The following is a 21,372-nucleotide window of genomic DNA, read 5'->3' on the forward strand; positions in this document are numbered from 1 at the left end:
AGGACCCGTTGCTACAGCAAGCCTGCAGCAACACAATCAATGGAAACCAATGAATGACCAGAATGACCTTCGTTCCCTCTCCATCTGACTTGTGAAAGAGGATGGTCCCCCTTGGACTTAGGGAACACTTTGGCTTCTTGAAAATTTCAAGGGGGAGAGCATAGCCGATAGCCTCCAGAAAATAGAGAATTTCCTGCTAAACTGTACATTTTACACCCCCAAATAACTAGTTGAAAAAGTCAGAGAAGAGACATTATTGGTACCTGACACACAGGGGTTATGCTTGGAATGAAATGGAGAATGTTGGGATCCCTAGAGATAAAGGTCTTCAAAGTTCTGGGATAAGGAATCTGTCCCTTTGCTACGTCTTCCACGTCTGACCGTTTGTTTGGTTTCTGGCTGAGGATATCTACTAACTCACTGCCATGCCCCCACTGCCTGAACCCAGTTATGAAGTCTCACCTGTTACCTAAGAAGTAACAGTTAAAGTATTTGGAAGTTCAGTTTTGTGATAATTAGCATGTCAATGTAAACACTTACTCCTTCAAACCTTTAGATAAAGCATATTCTTCTGCAGTGAATCCAAAGTCATCTTGAGCAAAGACATCTGCACCTGCCTGAAGCAGCAGCCGGACTATATTTGAGGATTTAGCCTTTACAGCAAGCATGAGGGCTGTTCTGAAATAACAGACAGACAACTTCACCCTTAGGAACTGTAAGTTACCTAAACAGCAACATTGAGAGACTCTACCAAGTGCAATATATTGCTTATCTGTATAGAATTGACCATTTACATGCTTAAGTGTTCATCTTTGTAAATTATGTCCAAAGCTAAAATGAAGGCACATGAAAACAACAAAAACAAAAAGCCTCTTGCCCCACTTGGGTACTACCTAGAAGTTGCTAATTTAAAGTTCTTTAATAGACAAGTCACTCTGCTGAGGTCACTTATCTGAAGTAGGTGAAGATTTCAATGAAGAATTTCCCGTTTCTTCCTTAGTCTTATATACGTTACATCCAAAGTCAGCTAGAAGTCAGGTAAATTAAAGCTAGTTGGCAGGCTCAAAACAATAGTATTAATAATAATTCTAGCAATCATTGTCATCATTGAAGTTAATGGTGCGCATAAGCACGTGCTGGGCACCGAATTACACGCCAGGTCGTGACACACGACCATCCTCGAAGGAGATATGATTTTCCTCGTTTCCACATCGGGAAACATGTGTGGTGATGACAGTAATGTTCCCATGGTCACACACGTGACACGTAGGAAAGCTGAGCATTGAACCCAGTCCTGAGTGAACTGAAAGCCCATCTCTTTTTTTATCACCCATCCATGACTTGTTTCATTAAAGAAGAAGTTTATTCAGTTAATGTTGTCTTTCTCCCTTCTACCCACACCAATTAAAAATGATAAAACAAAAACACATCAAAATAGACTAGAAATGAAAAAGGATAAAAACGGAGGAACATCTGGTAGTAGCAATTCACAGTCACTTAGGGAAATCCCTATGACATCAGCATTCCTTGAAGAAAACAATTTCAAGCAGAGTCATCCAAACAACAAAATCAACTCCTATTTACCTTTAACGTGCATCTTTTAAGGAAAACTGAATACGCGGCAGAGGTTAAAAAAACTGTCAGAGAGACTAAATCCCATATTGTGTCATAAACTAAGTCAGACCCCATACTACACAAAACTAGTAAAATTACAGTGAAAACCCTTTAGCTAATATAATACCACGTGACCCCAAACTGCAATGACAAATGACATCAGTCGGTATCATAAAGGAATATGAATCCTGCAGGATACGGTTCTTCCAGTTCACCAGTCAGAATAATTGCTTTTCTACCTAACGGACGATGTGCTGATATTTTTCACTTTGTAATCATAGGTTAATCCTCTTCTTATTAATCTTTCTGACTTGAGTAACTGTTACCGCTCTAAAACAGTTCTAAGTTTAAAAACAAAAGAACAAACCACTGTACCTTTTCCACTTATCAACTGCATGTATGTTTGCATGTCTCTCGAGTAAAAACTCCACCATTTCCTGGCTCTTCCGATGCACAGCAAATAAAAGTGGTGTAAAATCAAACTGTAAAACAGAAAACATTTTACAGCTTAAAAACTACATAGTTCTACATCAAATTTGAAAACTCATAAAAGATCCTCTAAACTTGAACATACACTAGAGAAAGTAAATACAAAGTAGCCCTCTGTGCTGTCATCTGCTGCTCCTTCCCTTTAAAATATCCTCCTTCTTCCTCTCCAACGGATGAACTTCCACCTCATTCTCCAGAACTCCCCTCAAACACTGACAGCCCTGGTTCCAAAATCTTTGCTCCTATCACAGTCTCTACCGCACTGCACTGCAGTGATTTCATCGTTCCCATCTGAACCCGGAGCTTTTGGAGGGCAGGGGCTATTCTTCATCCCTGTGTCTCCAAGCTCGAAATCATAGACGTAAATGCTTTAAGTCGTTTTATTGAATTGAAAACCTAAATAATTGTTTCTGGGGCAGTGTTTGTTACATTGTATTCCAAAGAATATGTACTTTACCAGAAATTAACTACTGTGGCCCAGTAGGAAGATTCCAGAAAGAGCACCTGTGTTTGAGAAGTATTATAAAACTGTGCTTTATATGGCTATTACTAAAGAAGTGTTTCAGGTTGCTTATTCCCGATTTGACAATACTTTTCTGTGGCAAACATTAACGTTTGAAATATCATGGAATTTCAGGGATATAGTTTGGAGAGCTTTCCAACAGAGGTGAAGGTTTTCTGCAGCTTATGCAAACATGCTTGCTTCTCTTCTATCCATGTTCTCAGGATCCCAGATGTCAACTTCAGGCTCTCCTGCTCCAAAAGGGTCACTAAAGAAATGGACTCTAAATTAAAAAGAGTTAGGCTTCAAATGACCTTTGATTGCTTATCGCTAAATGGTCCATGGGTTTTCTCCCATTATAAGATGATGGGTTTTTATCTGGGCTGTTGGTAAGCTCAATGTGAAATTTCATTCTCAGTTACGATGATAATCTTGGGACCCCAATCCCTATCTACTTTTTGAAAAAATCTGTTTTTATTCTGGGTCTATTTTAATTGCTACTTAAAATTATTTTACGGCTCAGGCAAAATATAACTCCGAAATAAAATATCATGGCTTATCAGTTAACGTTTTAATACTGATCTTTTAGCATCATGAAAGCGACTAAATCACTTGCAGTTTTAAGGAACCCTGTTGAGGAGGAAGATAGAATGCTGACTGGAATATGCATGACACCTACAACTATAGCCATCACTGACCTCATAAGACTTAAAGCCATTTCCATGGGTATGATCATTTATAGGACGTATAATGAAAAAGGAAGGTTTTTTTCTTTTTCTTTTTGTTTTTTTAAAAGAAAAACAACTTAGGAATTCTAGCTTGAAAAACTTACTCTCATTCTAAGGAGATTAACATAGAACACATATAATAAATCAACATGGACTGTCTTGAAAATCTTGAAATGTTTATCAAAATACTCTGTACGAGAGGAATCGCACACTCCAGTGCTTCCGGAGACAAAGAAGGGGACCCAAGTAAGTGAAGAACCCAGGTGGGGACAGCAGCACTCTGGGGAACACATGTCTCATAGAAGAGGCGCAGCCTCTCCACAGGACACCCACTGTAGTCAGGGCTCAAGGGGACCAGGCTGGATTCGTTAAGAGAAGCTTGACATCGTTGTTTCTTCATCGGTCCCCAAACTCTCGATGTTGGTTCAACATAGGGGGGCAAACTAAACATATCGAGGAGCCACAACTAGTCTATGGCCCACTTGGGATTTGTTATCTGCCTTTTCCAAATGTTTGTGTATAATGTGAATATTTGTATGTAAAATCTTTCCGTTTTTTAGTATCATAAGCTTCATTAAAAATCTGGGCCCCAACATGCAACAAAACTGTCACTTAGACTCATTACACCCACTTCAAGAATTTTTCCCATTCTTATTCAAACCATAATCTATCTGTATTCATTTTTCAGATTGTTAATCCAATGGATAATTACATTAGAGGACTGCTGACACTAAATTATTGACACTTCCCATCTGTATTGCTACTAACTTCATGGGATTTCATGTTTAAACCTACCATCGTGATTATGCCACGGCTCTATGAATTTCCCAGACATACTGAGAGAGTTTATCACACACTTTCGATCACTGCAGCATCATTTACGGTGGCCAAGAAACGGAAACAACCACACTGTCCTTCAATAGATGGCTGGATAAAGAAGATGTGGTATGTATACACTAAGGCATACTGCTGTGCCATACAACAAATGAAATGCTGCCATTTGGGACAACACGCATGGATCATGACATTATTATGCTGTGCAACACAAATCGGACAGAAAAAGTCGAGGACCATACGACTTCACTCATATGAGGGATAGGAAACTGAAAGCAACAGATGAACAAGACAAAGAAACAAAAACTCATAGACACAGACAACAGTTGAGTGCTTACCAGAACGTAAGGGGGGACGGTGGATAGTAGAGGAGGGTAAGGGGGGTCAAATATACTGTGAAGGCAGGAGAACTGACTCTGGGTGGTGAGCACATAATATGACATATAGATGACGCATTATAGAAATGTTCATTGCAGCTTTGTTTACGGTGGCCAAGACATGCAAACAACCAAAATGTCCTTCGATAGATGAATGGATGAAGAAGTTGTGGTATATATACACAATGGAATACTATTCGGCAGTAAGAAAAGATGATATAGGAACATCTGTGACAACATGGATGGATCTTGAGAGTGTAATGCTGAGCGAAATAAGTCAGACAGAAAAAGCAGAGAACCATGTGATTTCACTGATATGTGGTATATAAACCAAAAAGAACAAGACAAACAAATGAGAAACAGAATCTCATAGACACAGACAATGGTTTGGTGGTTGCCAGAGTATAAGGGGGGTGGGGGGTGGGGGGTGGGAGATGAGGGTAAGGGGGATCGAATATATGGTGATGGAAGGAGAACTGACTCTGGGTGATGAACACACAATGGGATTTATAGATGATGTAATACAGAATTGTACACCTGAAATCTATGTAATTTTACTAACAATTGTCACCCCAATAAATTTAATAAAAATAAAAATAAAATAAAAAGAAATGTACACTTGAAACCTATTTAAATACAATAACCACTGTCATCCCAATAAATTTAACTAAAAAACAAAGAAAAGAAAACTGGAGATTTACAGAACAACAGGCAAAAAAGTAGGCTCACAATTTCCTATTACTGCAGGAAACCCTGCTTGCAGTAAGCATTTGTTGATCTAACAAGTGGAGCACAAACAAACATGCAAAATTCTTAAAGGGCCCGATTCTGTGCATTAGGAGACCACCCATCAGCAAATTTCTGAAGATTCTCTGAGCGCCAGTGAATGACTGATGGCTGAAAGGAAAAAGGTGTTCTTTTTTAAGCCAGTAGATACCGCCAATGATATTTCCTTCCACTTCTCGAGCCCAGAGGTACAGACAGTTCAAAAGTCAGGCGAAGAGTGTTGGGAAGGAGAGAGCTGGAGGGTAATCACCTCCCAAACTCCACCTCTTCTAGAGATAGTTAAGTATCTGAGATCTGCGAATTGATATATTGCACTAGTAGTTCTTCACCAAGAGTTGTATCCGAATCTCAGGGAAATATTTCTAAATAACACATGTCCAGGCCTTATTAGCTTTACTCAGTCAAAACCTTCAGGGAAGAGCCTAGCTTGTGAATGATTGTAAGTGTTTTTAAAGTTCCTAGGGTGACTTTGATTTGCCAGCACAATTCTAGCCGAGAACTAGTCCAGTAGACGATCACTTCAGTCTCTTCTCTCGCCTATGTCACCAATTTCCTCTGACATTGAGGATTAGGCCAAATAAAAGTGGAAGAGACATGTCACTTATGAAAAGCACACTTAATTTCCTGGGTAGGAGAGGAAACGGGATTAATAATTCAAAATGCAACTTGATTTCGTTAAAGCTAAACTCCTTTCTTCTCATGGGACAGTCTAGATTTCACAGCAGAGTTTAGACTCTTACCTAGGTGGCTCTTTCTGCCAGAACAGGATGATATGTCACTTAATTATCTGTCCTTCCCTCGTTTCCCACTTAATTGCCACCTGTTCACTGTAATTTGGAGGATTCGGAGCCTTCCTAGAAGTGGTCTCGGGGGAGTTTAAAACTCACTGACTCTCTCTCCCAAGCTAAGGATTATTATCCCCCAAAACTGCAGAGGACCTTGACTAAGCATATAAACTGAAGGAAAACAAAAATAAAAAAACACTTTTTGTTAATTAAATTTATTGGGGTGACATTGGTTAGTAGTTGGTTGCAAGTGTCATTTCTATAATACATCATCTGTATATTGCATTGTGTGTTCACCACCAGAGTCAGTTCTCCTTCCATCACCATATATTTGACCCTTTTTCCTCATCTATCACCCCTCCCCTCTCTACCCTCTGGAAAATATCGAACTGTTGTCTGTGTCCATGAGTTTTTGAAAAATCTCTTCTTGTTATTTCCTCTCAATAGTTCAATTTCCAAATTCCCCTGCATATTTCTCATAGTTATTTCCTTTCCCTTTCCTTTTTCCCTCTCAGGCTTTGGCCAATGGGAGCTAAATAGCTTTATATAAATCACTTGTTTATAAATAGCAACTTGTCAACAGCAGGAAGTTTTCAATGATATTGTAAAATGCTTTTGTTCGTTTGAGTTTTAAGGAGAAGCCGATTTCAAAGGCAAATTGTGCTTTCCTGCATTGTTTTGCATTAATTGGAAAACAACTCGGACGTGAAAAAACACTTAAAAAAGGAAGTGTTGCCTCTAACAAGTTGTGTTTTCACAAGTAATTTGTCACAAGTGCATAAAGGAGAGCTGTGCCCTCTACTGCTACTTTAGAGGTATGATCATGTAAAGTAAAATTTTAGAAAATTGAGTTCCAACTGTTTGCATTCAGGGGACGCTTGAGCTTCCAAAGATGTAAAATTGACCCTTCCTGTGTCAACCAAGGGCATTCCTGCTGGGGTTGCATTGGCGAGCGGTGATGTACGTCCAGGAACAAAAAGGGGTGAATGCAACCCCATCACCTGCTCCCTCTGTACGACAACCCGCCCAGCGTCTCCACGAGGCTGAGCAGGAGCCCCACTCCGAGGTGGAGACCCCAAGGGGGGCCATGGCTGGCAGAGTGGCTAGGAGCACAGGTGGATGCCCCGGCTGGATGTCCAAACGTGACTGGCCCTCCTGCCCCAATCTTCAGAACCCCCGAGGCCTGGGCTGCTCAGGGCCTGTGTCCTGCTGCTTCCCCTCCCCACCTGCATATCGCCAGCTCCCCGGCCGGGACCCAAGTTCCACCCTTCCTCCCACCCACCCCCAGGAGCACCCATCTCCTAGGCCCTGCCCTGTAGCAGCCACCCCCACATACTTCCAGCCCACCAGGTCTTCAGTCCTCGGTGGGCTCTGAGCCTTGCACCCACTCCCACGCAGTAACAGGACTGTTACAGGCCAGAGCTGGGCCCTTTCTGTGGCCAACCCATTTCCCCTTCCTGACTTGGCTTTGACTTGTTTCTGTGGCGACAGGGCCTGATGTACAGCATGCAGTATATATCGACTAGAAATAAAATGCTTGTGGCTGAAACACATGTATTATAAATAGTGTATAAATACATACATCTGTGGATCTATACCTCATTGGTTGCTTCCATATCTGCCTGGTGTTGCAGGAGCTGTTCAGCTATCGCGGTGTTGTGCCCCATGGCCGCATAGTGGAGAGCCGTGTTGCTACGGAAGTCCTTCATATGTGGGTCCGCTCCGTGTTTTAGTAGGATTGTTGCACACTTCTCTTCCTGGCTCTCCACGGCCTGTCAGGATTACGTCATTAAATAAACGGTAAATTATGGGAATTCAAAGTAAGCATTCCACAAGTTTCCACAATTAGGTATAGTTAATTGAGAGAAATTCATTTTTATTCTAAATAATTAAACCAAATCCATCTCCTGTTGACAGAGCTGGCTACCACATACCTTCATGAGAGCTGTCTTGTTTCTGTTGTCACCGACATTCATCTGGCATTTCTTCTCTGCTAGAAGAGTCACCACTTCCAGACGGCCAAAGGCGCAGGCCAAATGGAGAGCAGTCCTATGAGGGTGAGAGGACATTTAGGACATTACAGGGCACCGTCTCAAACATGCAGTTCTGCATGCAATTGTAAACATGACACACTACTCCAATGCCTTCAGAACCAACACAGAGTTTTCTTCTGCACAAAGGACAACATTCACGAGCTCTTGTTACTCGCCACACTAATGAAAGAGCAGCCTAAGCGACTACAGAGAGCATGCCCTGGGGAATCAGCTCAACTCGGGTTTGATCCTAACTTAACTCTACCACTTAATAGCTGTCCCTTAGCCTTTGTGTGCCTCCATTTCCTCATCAACAAATGGGGATAAAAATAGTACTTAACATCACAGGGCACTGTTGTTGGCTTAAATGGGAATCTATGCAAAGTGTTTACTTAGGTTCCTAGCACAAAACACACACTCAATAACTGTTTGGTAATATTATCCGAATTATTACCATCACTACTACTTTACAAGACAACATTTCAATTAAGTAAAATGATATCATTCTACCTACTTTGCAGCTGTGTTTTAAGGATTAAGAAAGAACACTGCATTGCAGTGGTTCTAAGATGCTTCTTTTCTCATATTTTAACACCTCTGACACTGGAAGGCAATGCATAATTCAGAATGCCTTGAAAGTATAGTTGGCGGCATTTAAATAATTTCTTACTGGTACTTACAAGAACGGGCATCCTACCACCCGTGGTGCCTGACGTGAAGTGAAATAATGGAAACACACCAGACCTTCCGCAGTTCTCCTCGTAAGTTGGCATCTAAATAAATGTTCGTTCTTAAGAGCATCACGGGGAAAGAGGACTAAAATCACAAAGTAATTCTTGTTTTGATTTTCAAGAAACTTGACGCCAAAGGAGACTCAGGAGTCAAGTGACTAGGGATGGCTCATTTCATTGACTGTGGAGATTCAAAGATTATATGAAAATCGGATGATTTCCAATGATCAATATTCATATTTAATACTATTGCACACTAGCTGAACAGCAAATTTGGTCACTGTTCACAACGTCCTAACTGTAGAAATCCTTTTGTTTGAAATGGGGGAGGAAAAGCTTCAATTGAGATTAGGTACAAATACTTCCATTTACAATTTTTCATTTCACTCCTACTGGGCAACATAAAGTTTTTTAAGGATGAAAAGGGCCTGAGAGATAGATTCTGAGAGTCCTGGGTAGACTGTGTCTGCTCTGTAACAGTTATTCAGTGTATATTTGATGAATAAATGGATTGAAAGAATGGATAACTATAGCTGGAGATTTCAACATTTGTAAACAACATTTTTATAGTAAAGCAGTACTTCTGCAATAGTAATAATCACTTATATGTGCTTTTTTGATCTCCACAAAGACAGAACCAAAATGATTAATCAAAAATCATTTAATATTATAGGTAATGAAGCACTATGTAATAAAAAAAAAACTAAGTGTGTACAGAAATATAGATACATGAACTTCTACAGGCACAGATAAAAAGACTGCCTTTACTTCTGAAGAGGCTAAAAGTTGCCAAAAATACCAATCTTTAAAAAAAATATATTAAAAAATAGAAGTGAGAAATTGTTTTAATCTGAACAAGATTCATATACCTGGGAATAATGAAATATTACCTGGGATTACTTTATTAATAATAAACCATTACTAGAATTTCTGTATATGTTCAGTGTAGAGATCAGATTTTTTTAAAAAGAAAACGTCACAGTACAAATACTCAGATATCAAGTTTGCACATATTTTGGGCTAAAATAATATCGTAGTCCATGTGTGTGTATAATCAAAGGAATGCTTTTCTCCTTTTCCGAGCTACCAGAGTACATCTTTGCACGTGAGCATGTATGTATCATCCATACCACCTTCAACGGTCTCAGGTAATTCCATCCTACGGATGCACTGCAATTTATTTACGAAATCCCTTGATGTGAGTTCTTCACAATACATTGATATTGTAAGCAGTGCTGAGAAAAACAAATTGTATGTGATTTATCTAATTATTTCATAAAGATATTTTAGTACTTGGAATTGATGCGTAAAGGGAACACACATTTTTAAATGTGGTACTTATCACCAACTGCCCGTTTGAAAAGTCAGAAGCAACTTAAACTTGAAGCAGCAGTACAAGTACCATGGCTCCTCATCTTCTCAACCTTGGAGGATGGAAAAGAAGTTGTCATCTCTCTTTCAACTTGAATTCCTTTTCTCACCTGGGACACTAAGTATTGGTCACTTACAGATACACAGAAAGAACTTGGTCCCATTCAAAATTCGAGTGCGTTTTTTCTGTTGATTTCAGACACTTCTCTATAAAACGAAGATACACTTTTCCCTGATATACTTATGCCGTACATAATTTGCAAGTACATTTTCTTTTATTTTGTTAATATTATTTTCTGATATACAGAGACTACTGATTTCTTATATTGCTCAACCAACCTTCTGAACTCTTGCTTTTCAAGTCTTCGCCAACATAAAAAAATGTATAAATAGGCATTTCTGTTTTCTTCTGGTACGTTCCTCATTTCGTATATTTATAAGTTTTTATCTATAGTACATCTGGAACTTATTTTTGTGATATGAAAATCTAACGAATTTTCTCCAAATACTTAACAGGTATTTCTCCGTCATTCATGAGTAATTCATCTTTTCTACTAACGTGAAATGCCGTCACTATCAAGCTCTAACATCCTACCTATATTAGGGTGTTTGGGCATTTTCAGCTATATTCCAATCATGTATCTCTCTTTTCAGCTCTTAGTAAAGAAATTGTGGCAATAGAGCACCTGTTGACACCTAGAAGGGCAAATCTTTGTCTACTGTGCAAAACGATTCTTAATGTCATCACCACAATCAAAGAGACAGCACGTGCAACCCAAACTTGTAAAGCCCTGAGAGTTTAGCCGGCTTATGTAAAACTGATACCTAGAGGAAGAGCACACACGGGGAGAAAACGAGTCTTCCTAGGCAAGCCCACAGCATGTGCCCCTGGAAGCTTCCCTTCTAAGGCCCCTCAGTGAACACCGTACATACCTGGGTGGACACTGATGGAAAACGGATACTGGGCTTTAGCTGAAGAATTTTTAGCCCACAAGTTGATCTACTATGGGAATTCGTTTTCTCATTAAGCACTTTTCTATAGTATTTATCAATATGGTCTAAAACTGTGGACATCAAAAATAAAATGCTGCATATACTTCTTTTCATTTCTATTATTGATATTTAGTTAAATCGCTTTAACATTGTCAGTAAAGTGCTCTATAAGGGGAATTATGAGTGACGGGTCCTTGAGATTTTGTTCCTGGTGCTCACAAAGTCGGCCTGGGCACTGGCACCCGGGTAAGGTCCCCACCCGCGAGGGAACACAGCACAGCGCCCTGGGTGACAGGAGGGCTGAGCTCCACCTGGATGAGCCTGGGCCGCTGAGCCCTTCTGCCAGGTCCCCCAGCCTCCTCCAGGCCCGCCCGTGCCCACTGGCCTCGCAGGCCCTCTCACCTCTTCTGCTTGTCTCTGTCATTCAATCTCTCTGGATGGCGCGAGAGAAGCCTCTTCACTTCTGATACGTCGCCCCTGCAGGCAGCTTTGTGGATTTGGGGGAGATCTCTGTCTTGGATGTGGTACCCAAACTGCAAGGAGACACCATCTCCAGTCCAAGGATGCCTGCCAAGACCATCGCTCTGTGATCTCTTTCCGAAAACCTTCCGAAGCCCGAAGCCAATAACCTTCTTCATGGCCAAGCCTAAGGGCTTCAGAACCTCCTCAGCACTTCTTACGCTTTTTTTCTCCCGAGCCCAACCAACAGCAGACTCTAGAGCAGCCAACTCCCTGTCGCCACACTATCCCAGCAGGGCAGTTAGGAAGTTTGGAATCTCTCAGCCCAGAGAATGGCTGTAACCAAGCAACGGTGCACGGGTCAGAGACTGATGTCAACTGCGCATGCGCACAGAAGCCCCGTGGCTGAGGTCAAGGGTACCCAGAGCGCTCGTGCAAGGCCCAGGTGTCTCAAGTTTCAGAGATTGCTCGTGGGCAGCGCTGAGTTCCATTCTGACCTTGGTGGGCGTTGGCCCAGTCTTTTGCTGGGTGGTCTGAGCAAAATGAAATAGGACATTTCATTTCCTGAATTAAGAAAGCAGAGATGTAACAGGCAGAGAACTTGGGAGAAGCAAAAACCATAAATGAGAGAAGGGGAAAAAACAACTTTATGTACCCTAAACTGAAATCTAATAATCTCGATTTATAAAACAGACAAGCATTTAAAAGCTTGATTCCCAGAGATAACTCTTCTGTATTTTGAAATGTTTTACTTTCAACCTCAATATCTATCACCTTAGACCCAAAAATCTACTTAAAAAAATTGGAGTATACTTTGTACTTATCTGCTTTGTGAATAAGGCCTGTGGAACTAGAAATCTCTTTCTCTTTTCAGTATATATGTCAAGAAAGAAAGGAAATTTGCTCTTTTTGCCTCAGGATTTCACCAATTTATTCAGTCTAGAATGGCCAGAAAAGATCCACCTTTCCAATCCTTTCTTTAGTTGGTATTATATTCACTTGTCAATTTGTGACGACTGGACCAGTAGTATTATAGCCGATGTTTGATTTTCAAACACTTTTTTAAAAACCCACCTTAAATTTGTCACTTAAATCCTTCAACTGTCTTTCCAAACGTGAGTTCGCATTAAGTTAATCGGTTCATAACTAACCACACTGCTGACTGTTCATTTTTGGCAGTGTCACGACACTTGTCTGTACAATGATTTTGCCAATATTTGAGTATTTAATCATCTTTTTGTCCTTATAAAACTGAGTAGGAAATATAAAAATGAATTTACCAATACGCAGAAGCATAGATCATACAGACATAATACAGTTATTAAACCTAGACATTATTAGACAGTCTGAGAAACATCCTTACGTCAAGTGAAACAAATTAAAGAAAATATATAAATCATTAGAAATAAATCATGGAAGCTTATAGCTAAAAATCAAGGATAAACCAGTAATAGCTTTGACAACTTTCTTGGGATGAAACCCTTACATTACAACACGTTAAGGCTACTATTAGGTTTTTGTGCTTTTAAGTTGCATATGCATTTGAACCTAAAATGCTATGAACTAGCAATCACTTCTCCTTAATCACTACGTAATTTTGGCATCTAGTGGAAAAAGTATCTACTATTTTTCTAATCTACCATTTCAGAAGGAAAGAGTCCAATTTTAGCTGTTGCGTCTTTCTGAGTTTTCAAAAATGGATTCCAGCAGAGAAAGACTGTTTCTGATGCTCGGGAGAATATTTTGGCCCTTTTGTCACAAACACCGAGTGCAGGTTTTCGGTAGTGCTTCTATACATCATGTACCTCCTAAGTAGTGTACATAGCTGTTTCCAAGTGCAGAAATGTTTCCATCTTTGAAATTTAGCAAGATACGAGTCTACATGACACAACGTTTTACTCTAGATGAAGAGTATTTTTCAGATTTGTATATGTTATGCTTGAATGGAGTATTGTTTTCATTATACGTCCAATATGCATTATTATGTAAAAGCTCAACTTACATTTTCTTTCAATCTTGGGCTTTGCTATGCATTCTTTTAAAGGTGTATTTTGGTGAACTAAAGTTTTCAAAGTTTTGAAATCCCATTTTTCTTCTCTTTCTCCTCCTCTTCCCCTTTGTTCTCCATTTTTGCTTAGAGTTCTCTGTGTCTTCTCTAAAATTTTGCCTATTCCAAGATTACAAAAAAATTCATCCCTGTGTTGTTCTCAAAACAGATACCGTGTTTCCCTGAAAATAAGACCCAGCTGGACAATCAGTTGTAATGCGTCTTTTGGAGCAAAAATTAATATAAGACCCGGTCTTATTTTACTGCAATATAAGACCGGCTCTTATATAATATAATATAATACCCAGTCTTATATTAATTTTTGCTCCAAAACATGCGATAGAGCTGGTTGTCCAGCTAGGTCTAATTCTGGGCGAAACACGGTAGTTTTGTTTTTACATTTGATCCATAAACTTGTGTTTGTCACAAAGTATGCAAAGAGATTCATTTTCTTTCCATAATAGTTGTCTGTTTTTTCCAGCATCATTAGTAAAAGGACTATCGTTTCCCTAATTAATTTGGATTAACTTGGCACCTCTGTCAAAGAATCAGTTGACAATTTAAGTGTGGCTTTTTTCTGACCACTGATCTTATCATCTGTACTAAAGCCAATACCACACTGCCTTGAAGATTAAAGCTGTACAGTAATTCTTGAAATTAGGTCGTGTAAGTTGTCCAACATTTTTCTTCTTTTCCAAATTGTTTTTGCGATTCTAGGTTCCTTAGATTTAAATATTCATTTTAGAATCAGCCTGTCAATTTATCCAAACAAGAGAGAGCCACAGAGAGAGAGAGAGAGAAAGCCTTCTGGGATCATGACTAGTTTACGGTGGATCTACAGATCAATTTGGAAAATAGATATTTTAGGATTATGGATGCTTCCACCTGTGAACATGGTCTACGTGTGTATTGATTTATGTCCTTAATTTGTCTCAAGAACATCTTCTAGGTTTAGGCGTATTTACTTCCAAGTATTGTTTATTTTTATGGCACTTTGAATAATACTAATTTTAAATTCCTTTTCCATGTTATTCTAGTACATAAAAATACAATTGATTTTGGTAAACTTACCTTATATAGTGTAACTTGATTACGTTCACTTATTAGTTCTTGCAGATTTTAGTAGTATATCTATACAACTATGGGAAGGGCACATAAAAGCCATTGTATTTCCTCTGATATAATCTTTATTTCTTACTTGTCTTATTACATTGGTTTAAAACATCCAGAAAAACGTGGGAAAACATACTAAGTGCAGGATCCCTGCCTTGTTCCCATCTCTATGGGAAACATCAAGTATAATAATTACCTGGAGGTATTTCATAGCGGTTTCTATCAGGTTGCGAAAGATCCTCTCTATTCTGAGTAAGCTGAGATGCTTGATCATGAATAGATACTGAATTCTGTCACACAATTTTCATCCATCTTTTAAGATTATCATGTCATTTCTTACTCTAATCTAATTCTCTTTATGTCGAATGACTTTTTTTTTTTTTTTTTATTAAATTTATTGGGGTGACAATTGTTAGTAAAATTACATAGATTCCAGGTGTACAATTCTGTATTACATCATCTATAAATCCCATTGTGTGTTCATCACCCAGAGTCAGTTCTCCTTCCATCACCGTATATTCGATCCCCCTTACCCTCATCTCCCACCCCCCACCCCCCGCCCCCTTAACCTCTGGCAACCACTAAACTATTGTCTGTGTCTATGAGTTTCTGTTTCTCATTTGTTTGTCTTGTTCTTTTGTTGTTTTTGGTTTATATACCACATATCAGTGAAATCACATGGTTCTCTGCTTTTTCTGTCTGACTTGTTTTACTCAGCATTACTCTCTCAAGATCCATCCATGTTGTCACAAATGTTCCTATATCATCTTTTCTTACCGCCGAATAGTACTCCATTGTGTATATATACCACAACTTCTTTATCCATTCATCTATCGAAGGACATAAGACCTGACACAATAAACTGCATAGAAGAAAACATAGGTACTAAACTTATGGACCTTGGGTTCAAAGAGCATTTTATGAACTTGACTCCAAAGGCAATGGAAGTAAAAGCTAAAATAAACAAATGGGACTATATGAAACTTAAAAGCTTCTGCACAGCAAAAGAAACCATTGACAAAATAAAGAGGCCACCAACTGAATGGGAGAAGATTTTTGCAAACAGTGCCTCCGATAAGGGGCTAGTATCCAGAATATACGAATGACTTCTTAATATGGCACCGACGTTGCATTCCTAGGCTGACTCACATTTGATCATGTCATGTGATGAGTTTCAATATTGCTCTGTTTTGTGACTATTTTGTCAATATTTGTTCCTGTGATCATGAGAGATATGGGTCTGTACTTCTATTTACTTCTAACATCTTTCTCAAGTTTTGATATCAGGGTTATGTTGCCTTCAGGAAATGAGCTGGTCAATAATCCTCCTCTTCTATTTTCTGAAATTTATGATGAATAATTAATATCGTTTCTTCATTTTTCCCTTAACTATTTGCAGAATTCACCAGTGGAATCATCGGGGCCTTCAGTTTTTCTGGGAAGGCTTTGTATTTCAAATTCATTTTCTTTAGCAAAATGTAAGACCATTCAGATGTCGTGTTTCTTACTGGGTCAGTTTAGGTATGTCTTATCTTACAAGGAATTTACCCGTATTCATAAGTGGCCATTAATTATTTTCTTAGCATCATTTTCAAGCTCCCAGTGATGTCTCCTGTGCAATTCTTGATATTGATCATGTGTATTACATCCTTTTATGTCTCGATCAAGGGATTATTGATGACATCATATTTTTCCAAGAACTAAATTCTGGCTTTCTGAATTTTCTTTATGATTTCTCCATTCACTGATTCATTGATTTCTTCTCTTTATTTCTTCTTGTTTTCTACCTTGTCTTTAATTTTCTTTCCATTTCCAAGCTTTTTAATGTGGTAGTTCAAGCTTTGGATTTAAACATTTATTCTTTTCTCTGAAAGCCTTCATTGTTACACATTTTGTTTTAAATGCAGTTTTAACTATACCCAGAAATTTTCATAAGATGTGTGTTCATTACCATTCATTTCAAAATAACTTCCTATTTCCCTTGTGTTGAACCTGTTTGATATTTTCCATCATATTTGAAAATATTTTAACCTTTATTTCCTCAAATATTTTCTTGCCACATTGTTTCTCTCCTCACTTTCCGGTGCTCCAACTTGTTATTTTTAGTTGGTTTATAAAATGGCAATATTCTTCAAGTTTGCATTTTATCATTAATGAATTTCAATTTATTGACGCCTTTAATTGACACTTCTCTGTAGCCCATATTTTATTGGAAAAAAAAAAATGCTGTTTCTACCGATGGTGAGATTCCTGGTAAGTTCAGGGAAATTCTACTATGTGGAGCTTATTATTTATGCTTTTATGTGTGGAAATGTTTAAATATTTCAGTCCAAATATTTTCGTCATCATTGTCTTCATTATTTCATTGCCATTGTCATTCTTAGACAAATATTTTATGCCATAAAACTCAGCAAATAAGTTGTTTCTATTTCTGATTATCTTGAATGTTTTGCCAAACCAAATGGAGATGTTGCAAAATAACAGGCCTTTTCTATTTCATTCCATTCAATACAAATGCAAATTCATCCCCAGGAAGCTCATCAAAAAATTCTTCTCAAAAGGGAGGGAATTACAAAACACAGTTATAACATTTCAAACTTCAACCAGATACACGGAGCTCTCTGTGCTTAATTCACATCCTTCCTCGCTTTGGTAGTGACAAATTCAATGGCTTCCTATTTACACACTCTTTTTAATAATTCCAATTTGCTAAAGGCTTCAAAACTTTCAGTATCCAAGGTGTTCCCTTCATTGAATCCTTTGATTCAAGATTCACAAATGGTTTTGAAGAGATTGCAGCAAAAATGAATAGAAGACTCACTCACAAAGTACTTCAATACTACTGTAAGGCACTAGATTGGTTTTCAAGGTTGTTCTTCAAAGAACTACTTGTAAAATCTGGCTCGTGCCAGACAGCCAAGAGGAAAAGTTCATACAGTCATGCTTTAAATCAACCTCAGCTTAAGCACCAAATATTTGTGGTCCACTTACTTTAGGCATTTTATTTGTTCATCAAGCTCCTTCTTCATGTATTCCGCAGATAAAATCTTTGGTTCTCCATTGGTCTTGACAAATGATGCCTATTTTGGATGGTACAGGTCATTAATAAATTTCCTAAAAATCGGTAACTCTGTTGCCTTCAGCCAGCACTGGTTTTCTACTGTTGTCCTGGTATACAACTCTAATTTAAATTTGTCCTAGATGTCGTCTTTGAAATGCATTATTATGATTAATAGGTGTATTATAAGAAGCTTTGACTGGTTTGATATACCTCTGCTTTTTACTTTCAGATTCTGCCAAGTTCTGGTCTACTCATGCGGATGACACAGGTGCACTGAACAGAATTCTCACTTGAATGTGTGGTTAACTCTGAAAATCACCCGCTGATAAACCACCTCCATTCCAGGTCCTTTACAGATGCTAGGTTACTAACAATTCCCTTTCACTGGCAGTGGGCAGAACACTCACTAAATAAAATAAAGTGTGCTCAGACACGAGTGGTTAGAGACACCTATCTCTTCATTGGACTCTTTGTTGGTAAAGCCAGGCCAGCCACTTTAATAAATAAGCCCCAAGATTTTAGTGGCTTATCACAAGGGAAGGGTAGTTCTCCTTCATGTGACAGTCACTGAAGATGCGACGGGTCACTGAGCAATTATCTTGCCCCTGGTGATTCAGAGACCCGAGTTTCTGGTAACTTAAGTTGCCATATTTCAAATAGGATCCTCTGTTGCTTACGTCTAGATGGTGAACCGGACAGAGAACTTTTTAAAAGTCTTGGCCTGGAGGTGACACATACCACTTCTTCACATATTTTATAATTGTTTACCGGTCACACATTCAAGTCAAAAGGACTGAAAATCCATCCTTGATGTGGCTGTCATGTTTCAATTTCAGTTTTATATTATGGAAAGGGAACACAATTTTTGGTTGACAGCAAGCACTCAATGTCATTGATTCTTACCTCATGTATTTCAGTAAAATGAATTCCCCAGATGGATCAATACTTAAATGCAAAAAAGTAGGTAATTATAACAACAGAAAAAAAGGAAAGTCTGTCATTTATGACACAAAATCCAGAGCTCATAGAAGAAAAGAATTAGTTAAGTCAACTGAAAACACAGCCTTGGCAAGCAGCAATATGGGTGAGGCAGGGTGGAGGCTCATGACGCAAAAGACATCAAAACATAATCATTTCAATATATAAATGGTTCCTATACCTCCAGAAGAAAATCCCCCCAATCCAAAAGGAAAACTGGCAGAAGATGATAGAAGACAGTTCACCCAAAGAGGAAATATGATGATTCTAAGCAATACATTAAAAATAAAACCAAAATAATATGCCAATGGAACAAATCAAACACTTGACTGACTGACATTCTGAGATAGGCTATAGCAAAACAAAACCTCATACACTGCTTATGAAGGTGTCAATTGATACAACTTCTACAGATCTTAATTAATCAACAGTTGTAGAAATTTAAAAGGAGGATACCCTTTGCCCTAGTAAACCTACTTCTAAAAATTATCTCATACACTTAGTTCTTTTTCTCTAAACATCTCATACACTCAGTTCTTATTCTCTAAACAAGAGACATTCATTCATTCGACACTGCTTGTGTCAGTAAAAGACTCTAAACCACTCACAGGTCTACCCATAAGGTGATGACTCATTAATCAATGTTTCACCCACACACTGGAAAAATTATAGAGCAGTTTAAAAGAAGAAGATAAATTTATATGCACTTACATGTTATGGAAAGCTCTCTGTACATCTTAGGTCAAAAATGTAATTTTCATATACAAATAATTCAATAATATTTATCAAAATATATATTTACATGCATTTTGATATGCCTGTAAATGCACAGAAAGAGTTTGTGAGGACAAACACCCACTTTTTACCGTGTTCTTCAAAGAGAGGAATGGGATAGAAAGATGGCTTAGGGCTTTGGAGTTTTTATTTTCAATTTTCATTGTATATAATTATTTCTAACAGATATGTATATATGACACGTGTAGTTAGGGAAATAACTGTAGTTAGAAAAAACAAATTAGGTGAAAGCAGGTCATTAAAGCCTTCCCTGAGAAGTACGCCACCGGATGAGTCCCACGAAGGAAAAAGATGTCCATCACAACACATGTAATATCTGTGTGATTTCTATGTGTTTGCCTGTGAAGAAGCTAAGGTCTTCCAATAATGTGGATCGTGTAAGACAGGCACACATATTATTTGCCTTTAACATGTTCCTTGTATTAACTGGGCTCCTGAGAGGACAGGCCACGGACACATATGGGGGTGGTCAGGCTACGGGCAAATAACGTGCTGCCCTACAGAGCTCCTTGCAGCACCTGTTGGGTAGCATCTGCAAGTAGTCAGAGCTCAAACTGACTTCCTTGGAAATTCTCCCGGAAACTGTTGGGTAGGGTGGAGACGGGCAATACATCCAGCAGCTACTTTTGGTGATCTTGAGAAGATACCCACCAAGAAGGGCTCCTGATGGCTACCTGAGCTCAATTATGATAACAGAGCCTAGCAGCCATTTCTAAACAGGGGCCTCTCAGGCAAACTGCCCTTCAGGGAGAAGCCTGCTCTAAGCTGCGTGCCTCCCACACTGAACTGAACATTCTGCCTGCACTGTGTTCCTATCATCTGAGCTGACCTGTACAAAGGAGATCCTGGAATTGCAGACTGTAGCAGAGCAGAACTATCAAGCAAGAGAGGGGCCTTGCCCCAGGACCATCTCAAAGCCATGCAGACGCACAGCCGTGCTGTCTCCTAATTGAGCTGTAACACTATTGAGCTTCACCATAGCTCTGCTGTATCACAATTGAGCTGTTTACATTGAATAACTTCCCTCTTTCACCACACCACAAATTGAATATCCTTTTGGCATTGAATTAGCACCAATGACAATCAGCTGACACTCTGTTGTTGAGAACATTGCCTCTCTCTCCAGCACATGAGCCTCAGTCCCTCTAGGGTTGTGTAAGAGGCAGATCCCAAGCCCAGTCGGATCCTAGTTTGAAGGGAGCCTAAAACCAGCAGCAAGGCTAGAACCAGAAGCAAGAAATGGAGTCAGGGCAAGGAGCTCTTTGGCAACCCCACAGGGTTTCTTAGCAGTCGTCAGTCAGAACAGGGGTCAGAGACACTGGGGTCCTCAAAGGAAAGATGGGAGCACATCTAGAAGAAAGATTAGTATGGGCGCAGGGGTCAGATCCAAGCCACACAACTGGCCCTAAGTCACAGGTTTTGTAAGCCTGAGATCCAGGGCCCTAAACTAAGATGAGACCAGCATTGGGGCAGGGCCCCGAGGTATTCTGGTTGTCAGAGCACAAGCTGAGCCCAAGCCAAGCAGGGAACCAACCCCGTTCCTTGTGAATACTGGTTTCTGGCCTAGTTTTAAGGAGGAGAAACGTGGCCCCAATAGGTATAGGGAGGTGGCCACTGTGGGTACCACTAATTAATTGCCGCATAAATTCCTTATTCTGGAGAGGAAACAACATCTC

At 39.2% G+C, this 21,372-nt stretch overlaps 1 protein-coding gene across 1 annotated transcript in view; it reads right to left on the minus strand.

The window, feature by feature from the left end:
* Positions 1–536: 536 nt before the first annotated feature.
* The window catches only part of LOC148759207 (uncharacterized), a 33,461-nt gene continuing 12,625 nt past the window's right edge, over positions 537–21,372 (minus strand). The window contains exons 3-7 of the mRNA XM_088793433.1: positions 11,646–11,776; positions 8,050–8,164; positions 7,714–7,887; positions 1,990–2,096; positions 537–678 (exon numbers count right to left, since the gene is read on the minus strand). Coding sequence (XP_088649559.1) covers positions 537–678; positions 1,990–2,096; positions 7,714–7,887; positions 8,050–8,164; positions 11,646–11,776 — 669 coding nt within the window. The remainder of the gene's footprint in view (positions 679–1,989; positions 2,097–7,713; positions 7,888–8,049; positions 8,165–11,645; positions 11,777–21,372) is intronic.

Source organism: Rhinolophus sinicus, chromosome 1 (genome assembly GCF_057876585.1).
Source record: "Rhinolophus sinicus isolate RSI-liver-muscle chromosome 1, RSI-T2T, whole genome shotgun sequence".
Classification (NCBI taxonomy): Eukaryota; Metazoa; Chordata; class Mammalia; order Chiroptera; family Rhinolophidae; genus Rhinolophus; species Rhinolophus sinicus.